The 19390-nt window shown below is 27.8% G+C and overlaps 2 protein-coding genes across 3 annotated transcripts in view; one reads left to right on the forward strand and one right to left on the reverse strand.

The window, feature by feature from the left end:
* The window catches only part of LOC132949290 (pinopsin-like), a 72365-nt gene extending 68051 nt beyond the window's left edge, over nucleotides 1-4314 (forward strand). For both annotated transcript variants that reach the window (XM_061020103.1, XM_061020104.1), the window contains one exon: nucleotides 1900-4314. In XM_061020103.1, coding sequence (XP_060876086.1) covers nucleotides 1900-2205 — 306 coding nt within the window. In that variant the 3' untranslated portion in view covers nucleotides 2206-4314. The remainder of the gene's footprint in view (nucleotides 1-1899) is intronic.
* Nucleotides 4315-8431: 4117 nt separating this feature from the next.
* Nucleotides 8432-17087, reverse strand: LOC132949493 (DNA polymerase epsilon subunit 2). The gene is made up of 10 exons (XM_061020414.1): nucleotides 16820-17087; nucleotides 16148-16301; nucleotides 15866-16035; nucleotides 15489-15741; nucleotides 15229-15356; nucleotides 14030-14171; nucleotides 12860-13113; nucleotides 12521-12743; nucleotides 12181-12405; nucleotides 8432-8699 (listed from the first exon to the last, which is right to left on the reverse strand). The coding sequence occupies exons 1-10, from the start codon at nucleotides 16888-16890 to the stop codon at nucleotides 8538-8540; spliced, it is 1782 nt and encodes a 593-aa protein (XP_060876397.1). The 5' UTR covers nucleotides 16891-17087; the 3' UTR covers nucleotides 8432-8537.
* Between the last annotated feature and the right edge of the window lie 2303 nt (nucleotides 17088-19390).

Here is a 19390-nt window from a genome sequence, read left to right on the forward strand (position 1 = left end):
GACTCCAAGCTCGTTTTAATGACATCGAACCAAACCACCCATTTAGCATTCTATGTTTTGTTCATAATTTATTCTTCTTAGCTATGGCATATTATAGTACATTATAGTATTATATTATATTATATTAAAGTATAGGTATTACTATAGTTTTGATCAATAATAATTGCAATAGAATTTTGAAAGTCTAGCTGATAGCTGACCCTTTATACGCTTTATACGTGTTGTAAGGATAATATGTAATGTAAAGGTAATCGTTATCACGACTTAACACAAATCACGTCGTATTCTCTGTATAATTGTTTACGGAGAAATAATTTACAATTCATCAAAAAAATATATATCATATTTAATATTTTGCAATTAGAGCTTTCAGGATTAACCATATAGAAAGTATTTTCATAAATGCAGAATAACTCCCAATTGAACTAACGCGTCAAAATTACATAGGTGCCTACTTAAATATATTATAAATAATAATAATTGTAAATATTGTCTTTTGATATGAGATGTAATAACCATATAATTATTGAAGCCTTAACAAAAAGAAAAAAAAATAATAACAAAAGTGAAATCTATATATTCAAAATTCAAATATGAAAATATTTGAATAAAAATGAAATATGCAGATATTCAAATAATATTCAATCATAATTATTTTGATAAAATTTTTCAATTATTATTCGTATTCTTGAAAATATAATACAATAAGAAAAGTATGTTTACCTACGCACTGTTATTGTCGCATTCATACGGACGATCCCGAACAACGATATTTCCCTTCGAAATGTTCAACCACGCGCCTGGACATAATACAACAGCACTCGTTGGAGCATAACATTCCTTTGTAAATCCTATCTAGACCGGTGTCTATTAGGTGTATAGAACACCGCATCCTGTCCTGTGCGTGGTACAAGTCAATAGTCATATTATTATAAGACACTTTCTGTGCAAAATAATATGACGTTGACGTCATATCTTTAGAAATAAAAAAATCGTAATACTACACGACATTGGGCATACTGTAATGTGCATATGTGTAATGTGTACATCACGCTCCACCCCCACTACCACTGAAAATGTTCACCAATGGCAGTTGACTATAATTTCAGCTGCTGCTGCAGGATCTGAAATATTATTGATCGCTAGAGTAGGTACCTAGCTATATCGTATTATATGCATATTAGGTTGCAATATATCTGGTGTAATGTATACATACAGAGTTGTTTTACATTGTATGCGTGTTTGGTTCATGTGAATTTAATATAATTATATATAATGAATATTTATTGAATATGATTTTTTTGACATTTATAAGCTTATAACCTAAATTAAAACTTATAAATTAATTTTTTTGTGTCAAACTTTAAAATCTGAGATAACAAGTGAAAAGCACAGTGTTCAATTATGTAAAAAGGTTTTAAAAGGTGGGAATTTACTTGACGTAAATTAATATTGCTGTCAAATGTCGTGGGTGTTAAAGTGAAGTTCGCATGAGGTGGGCGGAGGAGAAACAAAATGAGTCCGTATGGCCCGACAAGAGTGGCTAGATGATCCTTTATTAAATTTTTCTGGTTCTATAATAATAATAATAATAAAAATTGGCGTTGGATTATTTTTATTTCCAAAAAATAATTTAAATAAGAAAATATACATAAATATTTTAAAAACATAACGGATGGTGGCAACAAACTACGAAAAAAATTGTAAGCCTATAGCAATTTGTTCACAGACTATAATTACTTATTGATTGTATGTCACCAATAAATTTTTAAACGAATTTTGGATACTTTTTATTCGCTTAGTATAATATTGAATTTCATCTCTCGGATTTATTATTGTTGTACCGTTTTGAAATGATGATATTCTAATACGGTTAATGGTTTAATTTTTCGTCCACAGTTCCGGTCAGCGTGGAAACGGTTCCTGAACATCCCGGGCACATTGTCGGAAGTCTCGCTGGACGCCGACATCACTACGGGCATGACCAAGCTGATGACCGGTCACCAAGAGCTGCCGGCGCATCCCATGAACAACGGCGACGCCGCCCATCCGCCGGGCCTGATAATGTGCTGCTTGGCGCACGACGAACACCGACAGTCGGCGACGTACGCCGACCGGTACGAGTGTAATCTCGAAATGAAGTCGTGCTACCCGCAAACTCTAGGCAAACGGCCCGAAACGGACATCGGCGACGTTTCTTTGTGATCATAAAAAATAATATAATATCATAATGCCGCGACAAACCGTTGAAACGAAACAAAAAATAGTCAAATTCTAAGTTGGTTTCGAATTGGTAATAATAATAATAATAATAATAATATACTATATTATATACATATTTTTTTCTTTTTTGATATTTTCGATGTCCGTAGTTAATTCCGATATATGAACAAAAATGTAATTATCATATAAAAATCATGATTATAAGCTCCCCGCGGCACTTTAAAAAAAATTAATGTGTAGATATTATTTGGCTCGTAGTGAAAATATTAAATTCCAATATAAAAACACCACTGATCAGTAGGTACCTATCTAATGTTGTACAATACTACTATGTTTGTTTTAAGTGACTTTTAATCCGTATTCATTTATTATATCGTTATGACAATGTCATGTTATTGTTATTATTTTATATTATGGTTCCGGGTTCGCGCACGCGACTATAATAGTATAGAGATAACAGGCCGTTCCACGCATTAGTCTGCATAATTTTAGTTTTGCATAATGCGTTTGGTTAATGTGCATTTCGATGTAAAAGATTGTTAAACTTTTTTCTTCTTCTCTTTTTTTAAAAAATAAACTCAAAGTTTTTATGTCACAAGGCTACAATTTATATTTGAATACATTTAAACTCACCGCAGTCCGAACGGTTAAATTTATATACAGTAAATAATATAGTGATTCCATTGAAACGCTTCAACGATTTAATCGCAAAAAATGCGATTATAATGCCCGTTCTGAAAAAAAAAAATTTTAACTGTGGATATATTATAGCCCCTCGACTCCTCCGAATAATAATATAATACAGAATAAATAGCCATATATAGTCTTTAGAAATTATTATTATTATTATTTATTACTATAAACGTCGTGTTTAATACCACTGAAAAATATACCTACAAATTACCAACCCAAATGCCAAATTGACGATTATAGGTACCTACTGAGTTACCCAAATCAACGAAATGATATCAATAAATTAATAAAAATTACATATTTTATGGTTTCGAATATTTATCCTGCCGTGTGTCTTAATCGTGTGACATCGACACGAACTTTTTAGAGTCTTTGGCTGTTGGGATAAATAAAAAAAAGACATAATATGTTAGATAAAATGCAGATATTCTACCGATTTAATTTAATTATATCCCTATGATGTCATATCATAAATACAGTTAGGTTAGTAGGTAGCTATAGTAGCTTATACAATTATATTTACAATAGTTACGGTACAGCACTGATTAAGTATCTATCATATTTTTTTAAGTAACATAATATTGCATAATAACACAAATAAACAAAAATATTTATAATATAATATATTACTAGTCGAAAAACCAATTTTTAGAACTTCTAATAGGTAATTTTAATTATATACCTTTTGGTACAGATAAAACTAAAAACGGTTTAAGAGTCTTTGATTACCTATATTATGTTTCGTACCTATACTAATGGAACTTGCACACAATAACTTATGGAGTTTATTTTCAAAAATATATACATAATTATTAATTTGTACATTTATGCAAAATATTTGAGAATGTATTCTCAAAATAGTTTGGCATCAATTTTGAAAAAAAAAATTAATATTTTGATGCAGCTTATTGTTATGATAACTAAAAAATATTGTCATTGTTATTTAATTTACAACATGAATTTGCATAATTTACTAAACATTTTGCACAAATATATCACTTCGAATTAGAATCAAAACAAAATTATAACTAAGTTTTTATAACCATTGCAATTATTATACTAGTATAGGATTTTATTTAATTTTAAAAAGAGGTAGGTAACCTACTCGAATGCGAACAGTGTTAAGTATCATCAAGATTTAATTATACCTACTTTAATAGTTTCATAAGTTTTTATTTAGGAACTCAAAATTTGTTTCAGCCGTTTTAGGTATTTAACTAAAATGTAGATAGGTGTCATTATATTTTGTTCATAGTAATGTAAAGGTATGTATCTATAAATGTATCAATATTTAACCATAGAAATAGAAATATTTATGGTAATATCTAATATTATATTATGTTAACTATATTATATTATTATTTATTTATAACTACAAATATATATTGAGTAACACAAGATGAATATATTATTAAGATGCCTATATATTTTTAAAGAAAATCACCTACTAATATCGTTGAAGGTCAAAAATCAAAACCTAGGTAGATATTGTAAAATACAAAATCATATTTTCTGAGTGTACTTTTATTAGGATGATCTAAGAACAGTACAGTTAATTTACAGGTACAGGTGCTTTAAACAAGCACAGTTACCTTTAATGGGTAGGTATGTTAAATTATTAGATAAGTACCTCCTACCATACCTATTTTAATACAATCGGAGTCTTATTAATATCATTATTATAGGTAGGTATAAATATGTATAATTTATTTTTATGGTTTATTTGTAACTAATATTGTATACTTATTGAATTAAAACTAAAAATTGTACTTTTCTTCGGACGATCGACTATTTATTGAAAACCTATAACTTCCTAAAGTATATCAATTGATTTATTAAAACTCACTAGAAAACTAGTTGGAAATTCTGTGTATTTTCTGACTTCGGGATATAATATTTTAGATAATAATATGTACCTACTATGTAATATCTACTTTATTATTCATCCCCGGAGAATGAGAGAACAGTTAACTGTACTTACCTAGTGGTTGTGACATTATATTATAAGCCTACGACTTCTAGACCTGGCTACATGCCTACATATAATTTCCGGTATCAAACAAAATCGAAGCAACTGACAAAACCATTTTTTTCTTGCCTATGATATCATGTAGGTAGGTTAATAATTTGATTTGTAAGTTAAACTGCAAAAAAGTAAATTGCTATCTACCTGCCTTACACCTGCCAATATATTATTTATATGTAATCTAAACACAGCGTGTGATGATAGGTAGGTAGGTATAAGGTACTCTACTAAGTAAATGTTTACAAAATTACATTTTGGAATATTGACATTCTATTACATAGGTTTCCGAACACAATATTCTTGCTTTATACCAACCTAAGTATATTTTGTATATTTTATAGAGAAAATGAAAAATTGGTTATTTAATAGTAATCTGTGTAGTAAGTTGGTATGTACATTACCTGCCTACTTCAAATCAGTTATAACGTAGGTATAATTTTTTTATTTTTATTTATTCTTCAAGAAGATAATGGGCCCCACTGAACATGTTCAGAAATGGATTATATATTCATTTATTTTTTATATGTGGTCAAATAATGTCGAGTAAGGCTGGTACTTACATTACATTTTAAATAAGTAGGTTCCTACTTTTAAATTTTAATTGAACTCTTATAATAATATAGGTAATAGATACCTATACAGATATTAATATATCATTCCAATATCCCCATATGGTATATAGTATAGGGCAACGGTCACAAAATACAGCCCTCGGACAAATTTTATCCTGCCCACAGAAATTTAAAAAAAGTAATAACCGATAACAAAGTGCATAACCTTGCCAGTTTGTTTGATTTGCCATCAGACAGTGGCTGTTTTTAAAGTTTTCAATATTAAACGTCATTATGAGACTTCACATAAATCAATTGCCGAACAATTCCCAGTACCTAAGTAGTGAACTTCGTAAATCAAAAATTGCATATAAAACGAATAGCGTGCACGAATCATACACAACATTTCGAGCGGTTAGTTGAGAGTAATACTTGCGATTTTCCCACTTTACCCAATTTTATATTTAAATTATAGTTATATTATAAATTTGTATTTTATTTTAATTTATTGAATTTTATTCATTATTAATAATACCACACTAAGCCACTATATGCTATTTTCGCATTAAAAATATTTGCTTTGAATTTTGATGGCCCACGAAAAGTTTCAAAATTCTCAATGTGGTTCTCCAAAAATATTAATTGGTGACCCTTGGGTATAGGGTATACACATATAGATAGGTTGTAGCTAATAGACAATTTATTAAAAACACCAATAAAAGTTAATCCTTTAAATATTTATCATGTTAAAAAGATAGGTATCTCCTTTTATTATCCACTTACCAACTTTTTTTTGATTAACAATTCTCACTTGTCACTTGCAATATTTTTGGTAGGTGCCGCTATTTTTCTATTCAACAATAGGTAACTCATTTTAGTTATGAATAGGTATTTTAATCGTGTGTTAAGCCGGTAGGTTCTTATGAGCTTCAGTTGAAAAACCCCTTATAATTTATATGATATTATAGGTAATTGATTATAAGTAAAAATATATGACATTTTTCAAAACTAAGCTTGTTGATTTAACGATTTTCGAAATTAATATTTTAATTTTTTACCAAATTGTAGAGCACTCAAAATAGTCGTCATCGTCCAATGAAATGAACGGTGTTATTAATTATTAATCGATTACAATTAGATTGGTACGACGATAATATTATATACCTACCAAGGTACGTCTATATACCTAACCTAGCTGCATTATGTTTCTGTATACCTTAACGTTGTAATAACTTATAAGTAATTAATATTAATTTTTATGTATTTACCTACTGTTACTGAGCGATGCGTTTTTAATGCTTTATTATTATTATTATTATTTTTTGGAGAAAACATGGTAGAAACCTAAGAATATGAAATTTAACAAATGAAAAAATATTTTGATTTAACAAATTAACTGTGTGTCTGTGTATACCTATTTTAATGAAAAATAAATAATTATTTCCATATTTACAACAGGTATACCGTATACCGTTACTTGATAATTTTTTCTGCGTTTCTCATTTTCTACTACCTACCTAATATATTATTAGCAATGCTATCAGGAAACTCAGTACATTGTAGGTAATATTTCCTGTGTATATAAAGTTACCTACCTACCTACCTTTAAGTGGATATTATTCCCAGCCCCCAGGTAACATCTATTCAAACCGGCATTCGAATGGATAGTTAACGTACAAAGGCCGCGAAAGCACACCTAACATTTGAAAAAATTACCTACCTACCTATCTAGTTTGTATAATATGCACGGAATTGGTAAATTGGGTCCCAAATGACCTTATCTCGGTAAATTTGGTTTGAACCTTTAAGCAAAGCTGTGACGAAGAATCAACTTTATTACTCAAAATAACTTTCATGAAGGTCATATAATATACTCTTCCATCTACTTATTAGTATACACTTGTTAGTTGTTCATGCATTTTGAATTTAACTTTATAATAAATAGTTTAGGAGTAAAATGCGTAAATGCAGTTATTTATTATTATATTAATTAATAATTACTATCTATTAACTTTATACTAATTAGTAATTATAATAGGAGCAACTATTACAAACAGAAATTGAAGTATAACTGATGGCAAACATTAAAAGTAAAAAAAAATAACTTTGTGGCTTAATTAATTAAAATAATGAAGAAATAATTTAGTTCCACGACAAAATATCAGGCGTAAATATTAATTCAAAATTTAACCTTCATTATGAAAATTGCAATTAGATTAGAGGTATCTGTATATCAACATATATTACATTTTAATGTGTAAAAAAAATTAAAATAGTTATTTCGAAATACTAAATCAAATTAATATACTCAGACCAAATATTTACAACCAAAATCTACTGTGATGGATTTCGAACAGGCATTTATAAATTCATTTAAAGAATTGTACATTGATTTTTAAATAATTGAATGTTTTTTTCATTTTACCCACAATACTCAAAGTGAAAATTACAATCGTGTGGAATAAAGAATAGGTATTCCATGGACGTAATGTTTGCCCATGAAATAAAAAAATTATCAGCTCTTGCTTTTGTACCTGTTACTAATGTTATTTCTATATTTGAAGAACTAATTAACTCCAACTCCAACTATGTAGAAAATAAAGAAGATTTACAAGCAGTTGTTGATTAATTTAAAGACACATGGATAGAGACTTATACGTGCTTCTAAAATATATCTTTAACATACTATGTTGTATTTTGATACTGTGGGCTGTGAATGTTAGAATGTGAACTAATTTGGTTTTAGGTTTAAAAACTTTCCAAATAGTTTTAATCAGTGGCACCCACGCTAGTTATAAGTGGCTAAACAGTTTTTATTAAATGTTATTATTTGAGTGGCATGTGGTGAGTGGTCAAAATTATCTACTGCACGGATTAGTGGGAATTATTGGGGCGCATATAAACAAATACAAATTATGAATAATTAAAAATTCCTCAATTAACAAACAATACAAAAATATAAATTATTTATTTCATATCCTAATATTTACATTAATTTATAATCTCAAATATCACTGCTATAATATTTAAGATTATACATAACACTAATTAACTTTACGACGGTTTCCAACTGTTGCAACAGTATCTTCACTGTCCATTAATGTATTATCTGCATCATATTCATCGTCTGGTAAATTACTGTCTTCAATTTGACGCTGAGCTGTTATGTATACTGAAAAAGTATACTTATTTTTGGAAAACGATGACTGAAAAACAAAATAAAAAAAATATAAAAGTAGATAAAATATCAGTTTCTGTACATAATTCAAAAATAAATAACTAATGTTTGAAAGTTGATGCACTTACATTTATTTTTCTCTATTAATAACCATTTATAAACAATTTTTTTTATTGAATCAACTTCCAAACTACATTGTATTAACAAGCAGATAAAAGTATTAATAATATATACTTTTATAAAAATATTACATGAACTATAATGATTACAAAGAATACCATATTAACCAGAGCTTCAATGTTTCCGTATTTATTATTTTGTATGCATGTACATATGCATATGCATAATTTAACATGTACAAATCTGTCATATTACACATACTATGTATATTGAAATGTAATAGTGCAATTTTAACTGTACCGGATAATCTATTTAATATTAGACACTCATTATTAAATAAACTATTTTTTAACATATTTGAAAGTCATTCAAAAATAAAAATTAATTTTTTATCATTATAAATTGTTTTAAACATTTTTTTGAGGCAACATGTGTTTAAATTCCTTGTTCCGAAGCAGACATTTTTTGAATTAACTTCAATTCATAAAAATCAAATTTTTGATAAGTAATTTATGGCTTATGAGTAGAGCGTAGATTTTTAAGCACTAATAAGTATCAAAATATACTATATAATATACAGTCAATATGGTGAAAATATGCAACAAATATGAAAGAAAAAATACTTTAAATTATAAATATATGACTTAAAACAAATTTAACAACTTATAATTAAAATTATAAGTTTCTACTTAATAAACAAAAAATTATGTTTAAATTTAATATAATTTAAATGAATCATTCAGTGATTACAAAATGTATTATTAAATTGTTTGTTTAACTAAATATTATTTTATACATTTTGTTAAAATGTTTGCTTCAATATGCAATAAATTTTGAATTTTTTCAAAATATGCACAAATATTCAGTATCCATCAAAATATATGCAGTAATATGCCAAAAAAAGCGGGTAAGTGGATGTCGCTCTGTTGTACAGTAGGTTACAAGTGGGACAATGTATAATGGATTGTATTAAATTTGAATTCAATTATATAATACCATTGTATAAGAAAAACGATTGAGCAGACGGTTTGTCAGTCTGGATATTTTATATTGTTATATTTTATTTTAGCCTGTAAGTTAAATTAATATTACTATTTTTAATTCATTTCTATGGTGATAAACAAAGCGTTAGAAATTAAAATCTTATTTTTAGTGGTTTTTCCCATAGCATTAAATAACTATTGAGAAAATTGAAAAATTACCTCTCTAAAGTACCATCTTGATACAATTTGTTAAAATATAAGATACTATAATATGTTGAAATCGAAGCCTTCCCTTCTGGTAGAAATTTAGTATACAAGATAAAAAATAAAATAAAATAAACACCATTGTAAAACCACTACCTTCCTCGCTTTGCTCAGAATCTAAAAAGTATATTAGCTTTAAAGTATAACAATTCATAAAGATTACTGACAAAAATCCGAAAAGGAAAAATATGGAATTGCATAAAAACCCCAGGTCTACTTACAAGTTATAGCTTTTGTACATTATTATTTTTAAAAAATGTTATTATTGCTGTTATTAGTGAAATAAATATTATTAATATAATTTAAAGTTTTGATGAGCGGGTTGGAGTGGTACCACACAAAATGTCAGTTCATTTTTTTTTTTTTGTTTTTCAATCCGGAGATTGGTTTTTAACAAATGTTTCACAATAAATGACTTCTCTATTTTTCTCTATCATTCGCCATATTTTTAAGCTCCCTGTAGGAAGTGACTCCTGCATCCTGCATTATTTGACTAATGTATCTCGTCCTAGGTCTTCCTCTTGATCTTGTACCCTCTATCATACCTTCGATTATTATACTATGCAGTTCGTCTCCATGCCTCAACGTGTGTCCTATCATCTGCCATCTCCTTCTCTTTATGGTGTCTAACAGTGTTCGTTTTTCATCTATTGTTCTCAGGATGTCTTCATTTGATCTTCTATCAGTCCAGCTTATTCTCTGCATTTTCCTCTAACACCACATCTCGAGAGCTTCTAACATATCTTTTTCTTTCTTATTAATCGTCCAGGTCTCACTTCCATATAATGCCACACTCCAGACATATGTTTTTATGAGCCGTTTCTTCGTTGTTATGTTCATATTTTTTGATGTTAGTATTTTTCTCTTTTTAAGGAATGTGTTCTTTGCTTGACCTATCCTGCTTCTGATTTCTTTAATTGATTTCCCGTCGTCTGTTATAATGCTGCCCAAGTATTTGAAATGGTCTACTTGGATAATTTCTTTGTTTTCTAATGTTATATTTATAGATGGTACGTTTTTCTTGTAGCATACTAAGGTTTTTGTCTTAGCTGAATTTATTTTCAGACTATATTCTTTAAACGTAAAATTCATTACATTTAATGCTGCTTGTAGGTCTTCCTCAGATGATGCGAGAACGACTATATCATCAGCAAAGCGAAGCATGGTTATTAGTACCCCTCCTATTTTCACTCCGATTCCTTTTTGTTCTAACCAATGCTTTATCACATTTATTGCTTTTTCAATAAATACATTGAACAATGCAGGTGAAAGTGGGCACCCTTGTCTCACCCCTTTTTGGATTCTAGCAGTCACTGTTGTTGTATTAATGTTGATAGTGGTTTCTTGTTCTTCATAAATCTTATAGAGAATACGTCTGTCTTTAAAATCTATCTCTGTTTCTTCCAAAATTTTAAAAAGACTTGTCCAATTTATGCTATCGAATGCTTTTTCTAGGTCTATAAAAGCCATATAAGTGATTTTTTGTCTCTCGATTTGTTTTTCAAGTATTACTCTCAGACCTAAAATAGCCTCCCTGGTTCCTTTGTTTTTCCGGAAACCATATTGGTCGTTGTCTAATCTAACTTCTATCTTTTTACTTATCCTTTTGCTTCCAATTATTGTCAGTAATTTAGCCGCATGCGATATCAGGCTTAAGGTCCGTGCTGTTATTGGTGAAATAAATATTATTAATATAATTTAAAGTTTTGATGAGCGGGTTGGAGTGGTACCACACAAAATGTCAGTTCACTACTCCACTCATATACATTTTAAATACCTATAATTTATAATGAACAAACTACTGTTCCAAAATTTGATTTTTATAAATCAAAATAATCCAAATAATATTTTGTTTCAGAATATGAAATAAAAAATATATTAATTTTACATTCAAGAGAAAAACACTACAAGATAACGATAAAAATAGTGAACATTTAAATTTTTTTTCCAAAAATTTAGTTTAGTTACTAATTAAAATTATGTAAAAGAACTATTTTCAGAAATATTAGGAGTATTCACATATACTGAGTGTCTTACATTAAATGGATCAACCTGTATAGTAACATTTTAACTAACTTCAACTATTAAAATATAAATTATAAAAATCCAAGTTAAAAAGGTCATAACTACATTAATACTTACGGGGTTGAAAAATATGCAACCTGAAGATGATGATATTTTTGAGCTAGAACTATTGGAATCATTTGATTTTACAGTACTGTATTCTGGGGCATTGGAATCTGCTATGCACACTACATCAGGCATTGGGTACAAACTCAAGGAATGTGATGCAAGTGGCCAGTATGTGGGACAGACGTCCAAAGGAACAGTAATTAGATGTGACTGGCTTTCCAAAGTTTTTATATACTGCATGCACAATGACCAATGTGCACATGAATTATCATAAAACATACACCAATTTCCTCAAATTAAAATGCATTTAAGTAAATTCAAACATATGGTACTATTTTAGGTTACTTACATTCTTAATGATATCATCATCAGACTCTGTTACTGAAGTGGATTTGTTTCGATCCATTGACCCATGTCTGATATCATAGTTGGCAGTTTTTTTCATTAGACCGTCAGCTCGAATAATGTGTATCTGTTGTGTACAGTATTGCATACGGCACGGATTTGTTGTAAATACACATCGTGGTACTAGGCGGCGGAATTCTTCAGTTAAGAACTCAGGTATTAAAGGTCTAAATAATAAAGTTCAATTTCAAAAGCTAAGAAACACAAATTAACATAATAAAATATGCTTATTTAAATATTTAAAATATGTAAGGTAGAACTTTAATATGAAAATTTTAAGTACCTAGGCAAGATACTTGCACCTGCAGCACCACTATAACGATCTCCAGGACCAGATAACAACACAAACATAGTGTGTTTGCAAAGAACAGGTGTATTATCATGTAAAAAATTTCCCAATTGATTCAAATGCGTTTTCAATTCCTGGGCATATGCATGTGAGGGTATACGACAAGACAAGTAGTCGCCCATCATCACTATGGCCACTGGAGCAAGATCATTGAAAGAACTTAACAATATATGAAATTTTCTTAGAACCTGTAAAAAAACACCAATAAGTTAAAATTAAATGTATTACTATATTTCTCATATAATACATAAATTCATATTTTAAAAATATATTTTTGTATAAAATATTAGGTTTCACCTACCTAAGTATTAATTAAAATAGAATTTTCAAACTTATTTTATTTAATAAAATACTAGATCATAAGGGTTCAACTGAGAAATATTTTCTAGCATCAAAGGAAGCAAGAAAAAATGGCAGGTTCTATGAGTAACGTCAAGTTCTAATTTATAGTCAACATGATAACCCGAGTCTTAAGACTTAAAAAGAAGAATTATTTACTACAATTCCTTTAACTCACAAATGAAAATAACCATAACTTCAAAGCTACTGAAATCTAATATCCATGTAAGACTGAAGGAGGAGCATTTACTTATGTGTATAATGAATTTAAGGAACTTATGCTAGGCGTTCAAGCAGGAGTGTCTGAAGTAAAGTGTTAATCCCAAATAACAGTACTATACTATACAAGTATAGGTATCAACCTAACCATTGATGCATTTAACGGAGATAGATAATTTAAATTTACTTAAAATGTGCGTATAGTAATCTGAATAAATAATACCAATTAAATATTTAAAAGCACTGAGCAATGAGCAACCAAGACAAAATGTATGTTGTCATTCATTATCATGTAAACTTGTATAAGGGGGAACTTCATAATATTATATTACAACATATACTATTTTTAGGAACAAGGGAAAGAATTCTACTAAGTTATAAGTAATTAGATAGTTACCTAACCTGAAAGAGGACCAGATTTTAAAATAGGAATAATTGAACTGAGTTCATAATTCCATAAAGGTCAACATTATTGTATTTATATGTTATTGTGGATACTATTTATCAATTATACTACACATTATAAAATATAGATGTCTCACTAACCTTTGGATCATCTAAAAAAACATCAGAAACAAATACAATCATTCGGTTTTTACTCTTTTCATATTCCAACAATTTTGGATTACATGATTTTAAATTAAGATCATTGCTGTCACTAAAATTGTTTGATTCCCCAAAATAAATTCTGAAAAAAAAAACAAAAAAAAATTAAAATAATATAGATAATATCATTGATTATAGATACTAGTAGATAATCAATGATAAAATGCTATAATTCACAGAGGAGCTATACAAAATGTATGAGGCAAATATTTAATGTAAATACATTATAATGTAAATATAGAATGATCCACAATTAAGGGATACTTGAGTTAAATTTAATGTTACGGATATAATGAATATATATAATATAATATCATATAATATATGATATTTGAAGTTTACACTGTTGTCATTTTTATTAAAGATAACAATAAAAAAAGGTGGGTAAATGGATGTCACTCTGCTGGACAGTAGGTTACAAGTGGGTCACTGCAATGGATGGTGTTAAATTTGAATTCAATGATATAATATCATAGTATAAAAAAAATGATTCTGAGCGAAAACGGTCAGTCAGCCTATGATATTACCAAGTATATTTAATGATATTATTGTGAATAAAGTAATTTATATATAACCTATTTACATGGAGCCTTGTTTTAAATTTTCAATTCTTAGCTATAAAAGTTAAACATTTTATAAATTTTTAACTACAAAATAATTATTAAATTTGAAATTTTGTCAAAATTTAAATTTAAAATGCTTATAAATAAAATTGTGCTAATGTATTTTTAACATTTTTCAACTGCTATTGTAACAATATATCAGGAGCATTGCATTAAATGTTCATGCTTTTTTACCCAACAAATAAAATTTTACTGATATTTAAAGAAAAAAAAAAATTAAAAAAATTGAAAACTGACAATGTCCGTAAACAGCTCAAAAAGAGTCAAAATATTTTCAAAACTATATAGTGTATAGAAAATAAAAATATAAACATTCAGTAAAATTTTCAAATATCTACTGTTATTCGTTTTTGAATAACAACAAAATAGAAAAATTGTTACATGAGAAATCGAGCGAATATCAAATTTTGTAAATTTTGGTACCTTATGTTGTATTAATAAGTCAGAAATAATATATAGTAGTATAAATAATTCATTTTTAGTCAGATTAAAGTGTTATATAACATATCTTCTTACTTGCTAATTTCTGTACGTTCACACGGTGGTAAGGCCATATTAGTAACAAAAAAAACTCGACGATCACTACAGTAACGACCTTCTGCCAATACACAACAATTCTCAGTAAAATAGCCTTTTTGGAAATCGTATACAAGATTAAGGAAGATATTTAAAATATATAATTGTGTTGTGAACTATTAATAAATAATATTATCAGTGTAGAACTATTAGAATTAAAATTAAGATTTTGTTTAAACTGTTTTGAATTAAAAGGATATTGTTGCAGTAATATCAAGGGGTATAGCTCCAGTGGGGTCTTCTAAATAATGTCGACCTCCTTCTTTCAATTGTACTAAAACACCCAGCAGGAGTATTGAATTACTTTTGGAACTATGATCAAATTTTCTGCAGGCTCCTGAACTCAAAAGATAATCAACATCACGTATTTTGTCTCCGATTGTCAATGGTTGATTAAGAGTACCATCAGTTGTAGTTTTTATTCTAGCCATGCGTTGTCTGATGACAGTATATCTATGAAAATAAAAAAAATAATCAAAATGTACATAAATACTTGTAAATATACATCTATAATAATATATTGTTGATCTATAGGTTATACATTATATATAGGTATATATTATATATAACTGCTTACCTGTCAACATACTGGGCAATTTTTGACTGGGCATCACCAAACATGGATATTTCTGATTTTATTCTTTGAAACTTTTTTGTTGTTGGGCAGTATCTATAGCGAGGTAACTTATAAGCAGGAGTCACATGTAATATGTCTTCATCATTAAGGATTTGTAAATTACAGCAGAACTATTAAAATCATGATAGAGGTATATGTTAAATAAGATGATAATACTTATTTTAAACTAGTAGGTATATTATTTGGAAATATGAATTTTAATTGATAATCTTGAAAACTCACCTTAAGAGCCTTGCTCAGTAACTCGTATGTCACTATGTTTCCATCATTGGTACTCGAAACTCGTACATAATCTACAATTTTGTCTAACCATTTATCACGATCTTCTCTAGACTCTAATGGTTCTAACTGCTGTACTAAGTACGCACATGCCCTCCTTTAAAAAGAAATTAATACATTTAAATTTTAAATAAAAAATAGTTTGTTTACATTAGGTGTGAATCAGGATCACAATTGAAGGTGACCCGTGGAAAACTTAATCTGGCTCACCCGCAGACAAGAAATTCATATTTTAGAGTAAGTTCAATTTTTATTTGTTTTAATTTAATTTTTTTTACTTAACATGTACAGTGAAACCTCTAAATACCGGATACCTTCTCTCGATCACTTAAATTGTGTCCACTATTTGATATTAACAGAGGGTTTAGTTTGTAGTTAGTTCCCAAAAAGAAACTATTTAGAGGTGTCTGTGGGAAGGTTTCACTATAAATTCAATAATGATGGACCCAGGAAACTTTCTAAATTCTTTAAGTGGTCCTCCAAAAGTATGAATTAATGATCCATGGTCTATACCATAACTGTACAAATGTACAATATGACTAATATGAGTAATTATAGAGAAATACTATGATAGACGTGAATGCTTCAATGCACATACTCAAATAATAAACTTACTCTTGAACCGTAAAGCCATTGAGTGAGAATGTGCTGACTATGAACTTGCGTAATTTTGTAGTTTCACTCATTTTGTGCTTGAAACTCGAACTTTATATTAATTTAAAGACAAATACAAACAAAGAATACAAGTCGAAAAGATTAAAAAATAAATTCGTACAACCGTACAGGCGTTCTCAGTTACAAAATGTATTTTAGTAGTCTACGATTCTGGACTAAGTGGAAGTGGACTGAAATCGGACAAGTGACAACTTCCTGTGAACTGTGAAGTGTGAAGTGTGATAAAATATTAAAATACAAAATAACATGTTTACCATAATTTGGCGGGAAACTATGGTTGTTGTTGTTATCTTAACTTTTAAGGTTTTAGGTTAGGTTATTATCATAAAAAACTGTATCTAGAAAAAAAAATCTTCGGAAAAAACCGTCAAAGCTATTGCTATACCTAACCGTACTTTTGGGTACAGCTGTCAAAAATAATAATTATTAATTAATAATAATAAAAATACATACAATTTGAATGATAATTATTATATTATTTATTATTATAATATTGATAAATAGATACATAATATTATATTATATGATATTTCTATTTACATATTTATTTATTTATATTTTCTAAACGGGTAGGTATACCCTTTGGAAATAATAATTTTAAGTGCAGTAAGTTGAATTTCAATTTGACAAATATTATACTGAAATTAAATAATATTATATATTTATATTATAAATGAGTTAATATTTTTTAAATCAATCGTATTCCTGTTTATGAATCCTAACATCTTAAATGATTTTTAACTAAAGTATATTATTATACTAAAAAAACATCATATTGTATAGCCCACCCCAAAAATTATTTCTTTATACACCACTAGAGTGAATTGACTTCTTATAAAATTTAAAGTTAATATTATTATCTAGGCAATATCATAGGCTTTATATTATATTTTAATTTTAAATTGAGTAATATGAGTATTTTATGATGACAATATTATATAAAAAATTTTTTTTAGGGAGATTTGGGATTTTATTTCCGATTACCAAAAAACCACAGATTTATATAATAACTATTATATATCTGTGTAAAAAACCGATGAAGGATGACAGCTGCAGCTGATAATGTTATTTATTTACTTACCAATGTATATTATGATCTAAGCTTGAAGATTGAAGACTAGAATTTCTTACTTTCAACTTTCAAATTTGATCTTTGATTATAGCCTATAGGTAAATTGCTCTATTTCGCTCCAAATTCTAATATTAGAGCTAACAAGTAACAACCCAAAATCGGTTCTGCTGAATGCAAATTTGCAATAATGCTATGTTGTACGTTTGTACTGTTAGTAATACAAAGACAAGACATGAGGATAGTGTCCTCTTAAGTTTAATGACTTAGTACTTTGATCATAATATTATTTTAGGCTAAGATCTTGTATCAAGTCATAGTATATTATGTGAATCATAACATATACAAAAAAAAAAATATGTTTATGATCTAAGGATATTAATGATAAAATTAATAGTTATTATTATTTATAAATCTTTTACCTTGGGCAATGTGTTGTTGCCATAGACTCAATGTCATATAGGTGCTTGTCTCAATTTAAATATTTTTTTATGTCTGTTGCCTGTAATAACTATGAGTAATTATATCTTAGTATATAAGAGAACTTTGTAGATACACATAAATTACTTTCTATAAATAATGTAAGTAGGTATTACAATTTAACAGTATTAATATTATTCAACATATTAAATTTTCTTTATACTATCTATTTAATACCTATTACAAGTGTTAAATTAGGGTCAGTTATAGATAGGTTGATTAAGAAGGATGAGGAGCAGTTCAATTTTGCCCCAGGGATGAAGGCGATGTCTAAATGCATAAATGTACTACTGAAGAATTATACACTATTCTTTTTTTTTTTTTCATAAATTAAATTACAAAAATACAATTATCAACTTCAATATTTTTGATTAATTAACCTCTACAAGCAAAGATTGTGATGAGGTGAATGAGTTACAACAAGTAGTTAGTACCTACTTAAAACTAGTATACTCATTGTATATTTGTATTATTTAATTCCTGATAAAAGCCTCAATCCATTAATTTAATTAAAACTATTAAATAATGTTTTATAGAAATTTTCTTTTCAGTAGTACCTACGTAGCAGTAGCCAGTAACATCCATTAGGTACAGCACAACAACTATCAGATTATACTACAGCAGAAAATTATAGAATGGAAGGTAATTTAAATTTATTTGGGATGAGTTTCTTTAATAGTTTAGTATAACCTTCACTAATAATTTTAATATTATTTATAGTTTAAAATGTTTAGGGTTTTTTTATGATTTAGCAAATATTTTTCCTTATTTCTTCAATTTTAAACAATGTATCTGGTTATTATTAAATGTAATTTGTAATTTTAATTACAATGACCGAAATAATACTGAAAAAAAGTTAAGACAAATTATGTTTTAAATTTTTAAATTTATAAACATTGTTGTTTGACGTATTATAACTTTTAAGGTACTAAGTATAATAATATTATCATATAACAGAAACA

Source organism: Metopolophium dirhodum, chromosome 7 (assembly GCF_019925205.1).
Source record: "Metopolophium dirhodum isolate CAU chromosome 7, ASM1992520v1, whole genome shotgun sequence".
Classification (NCBI taxonomy): Eukaryota; Metazoa; Arthropoda; class Insecta; order Hemiptera; family Aphididae; genus Metopolophium; species Metopolophium dirhodum.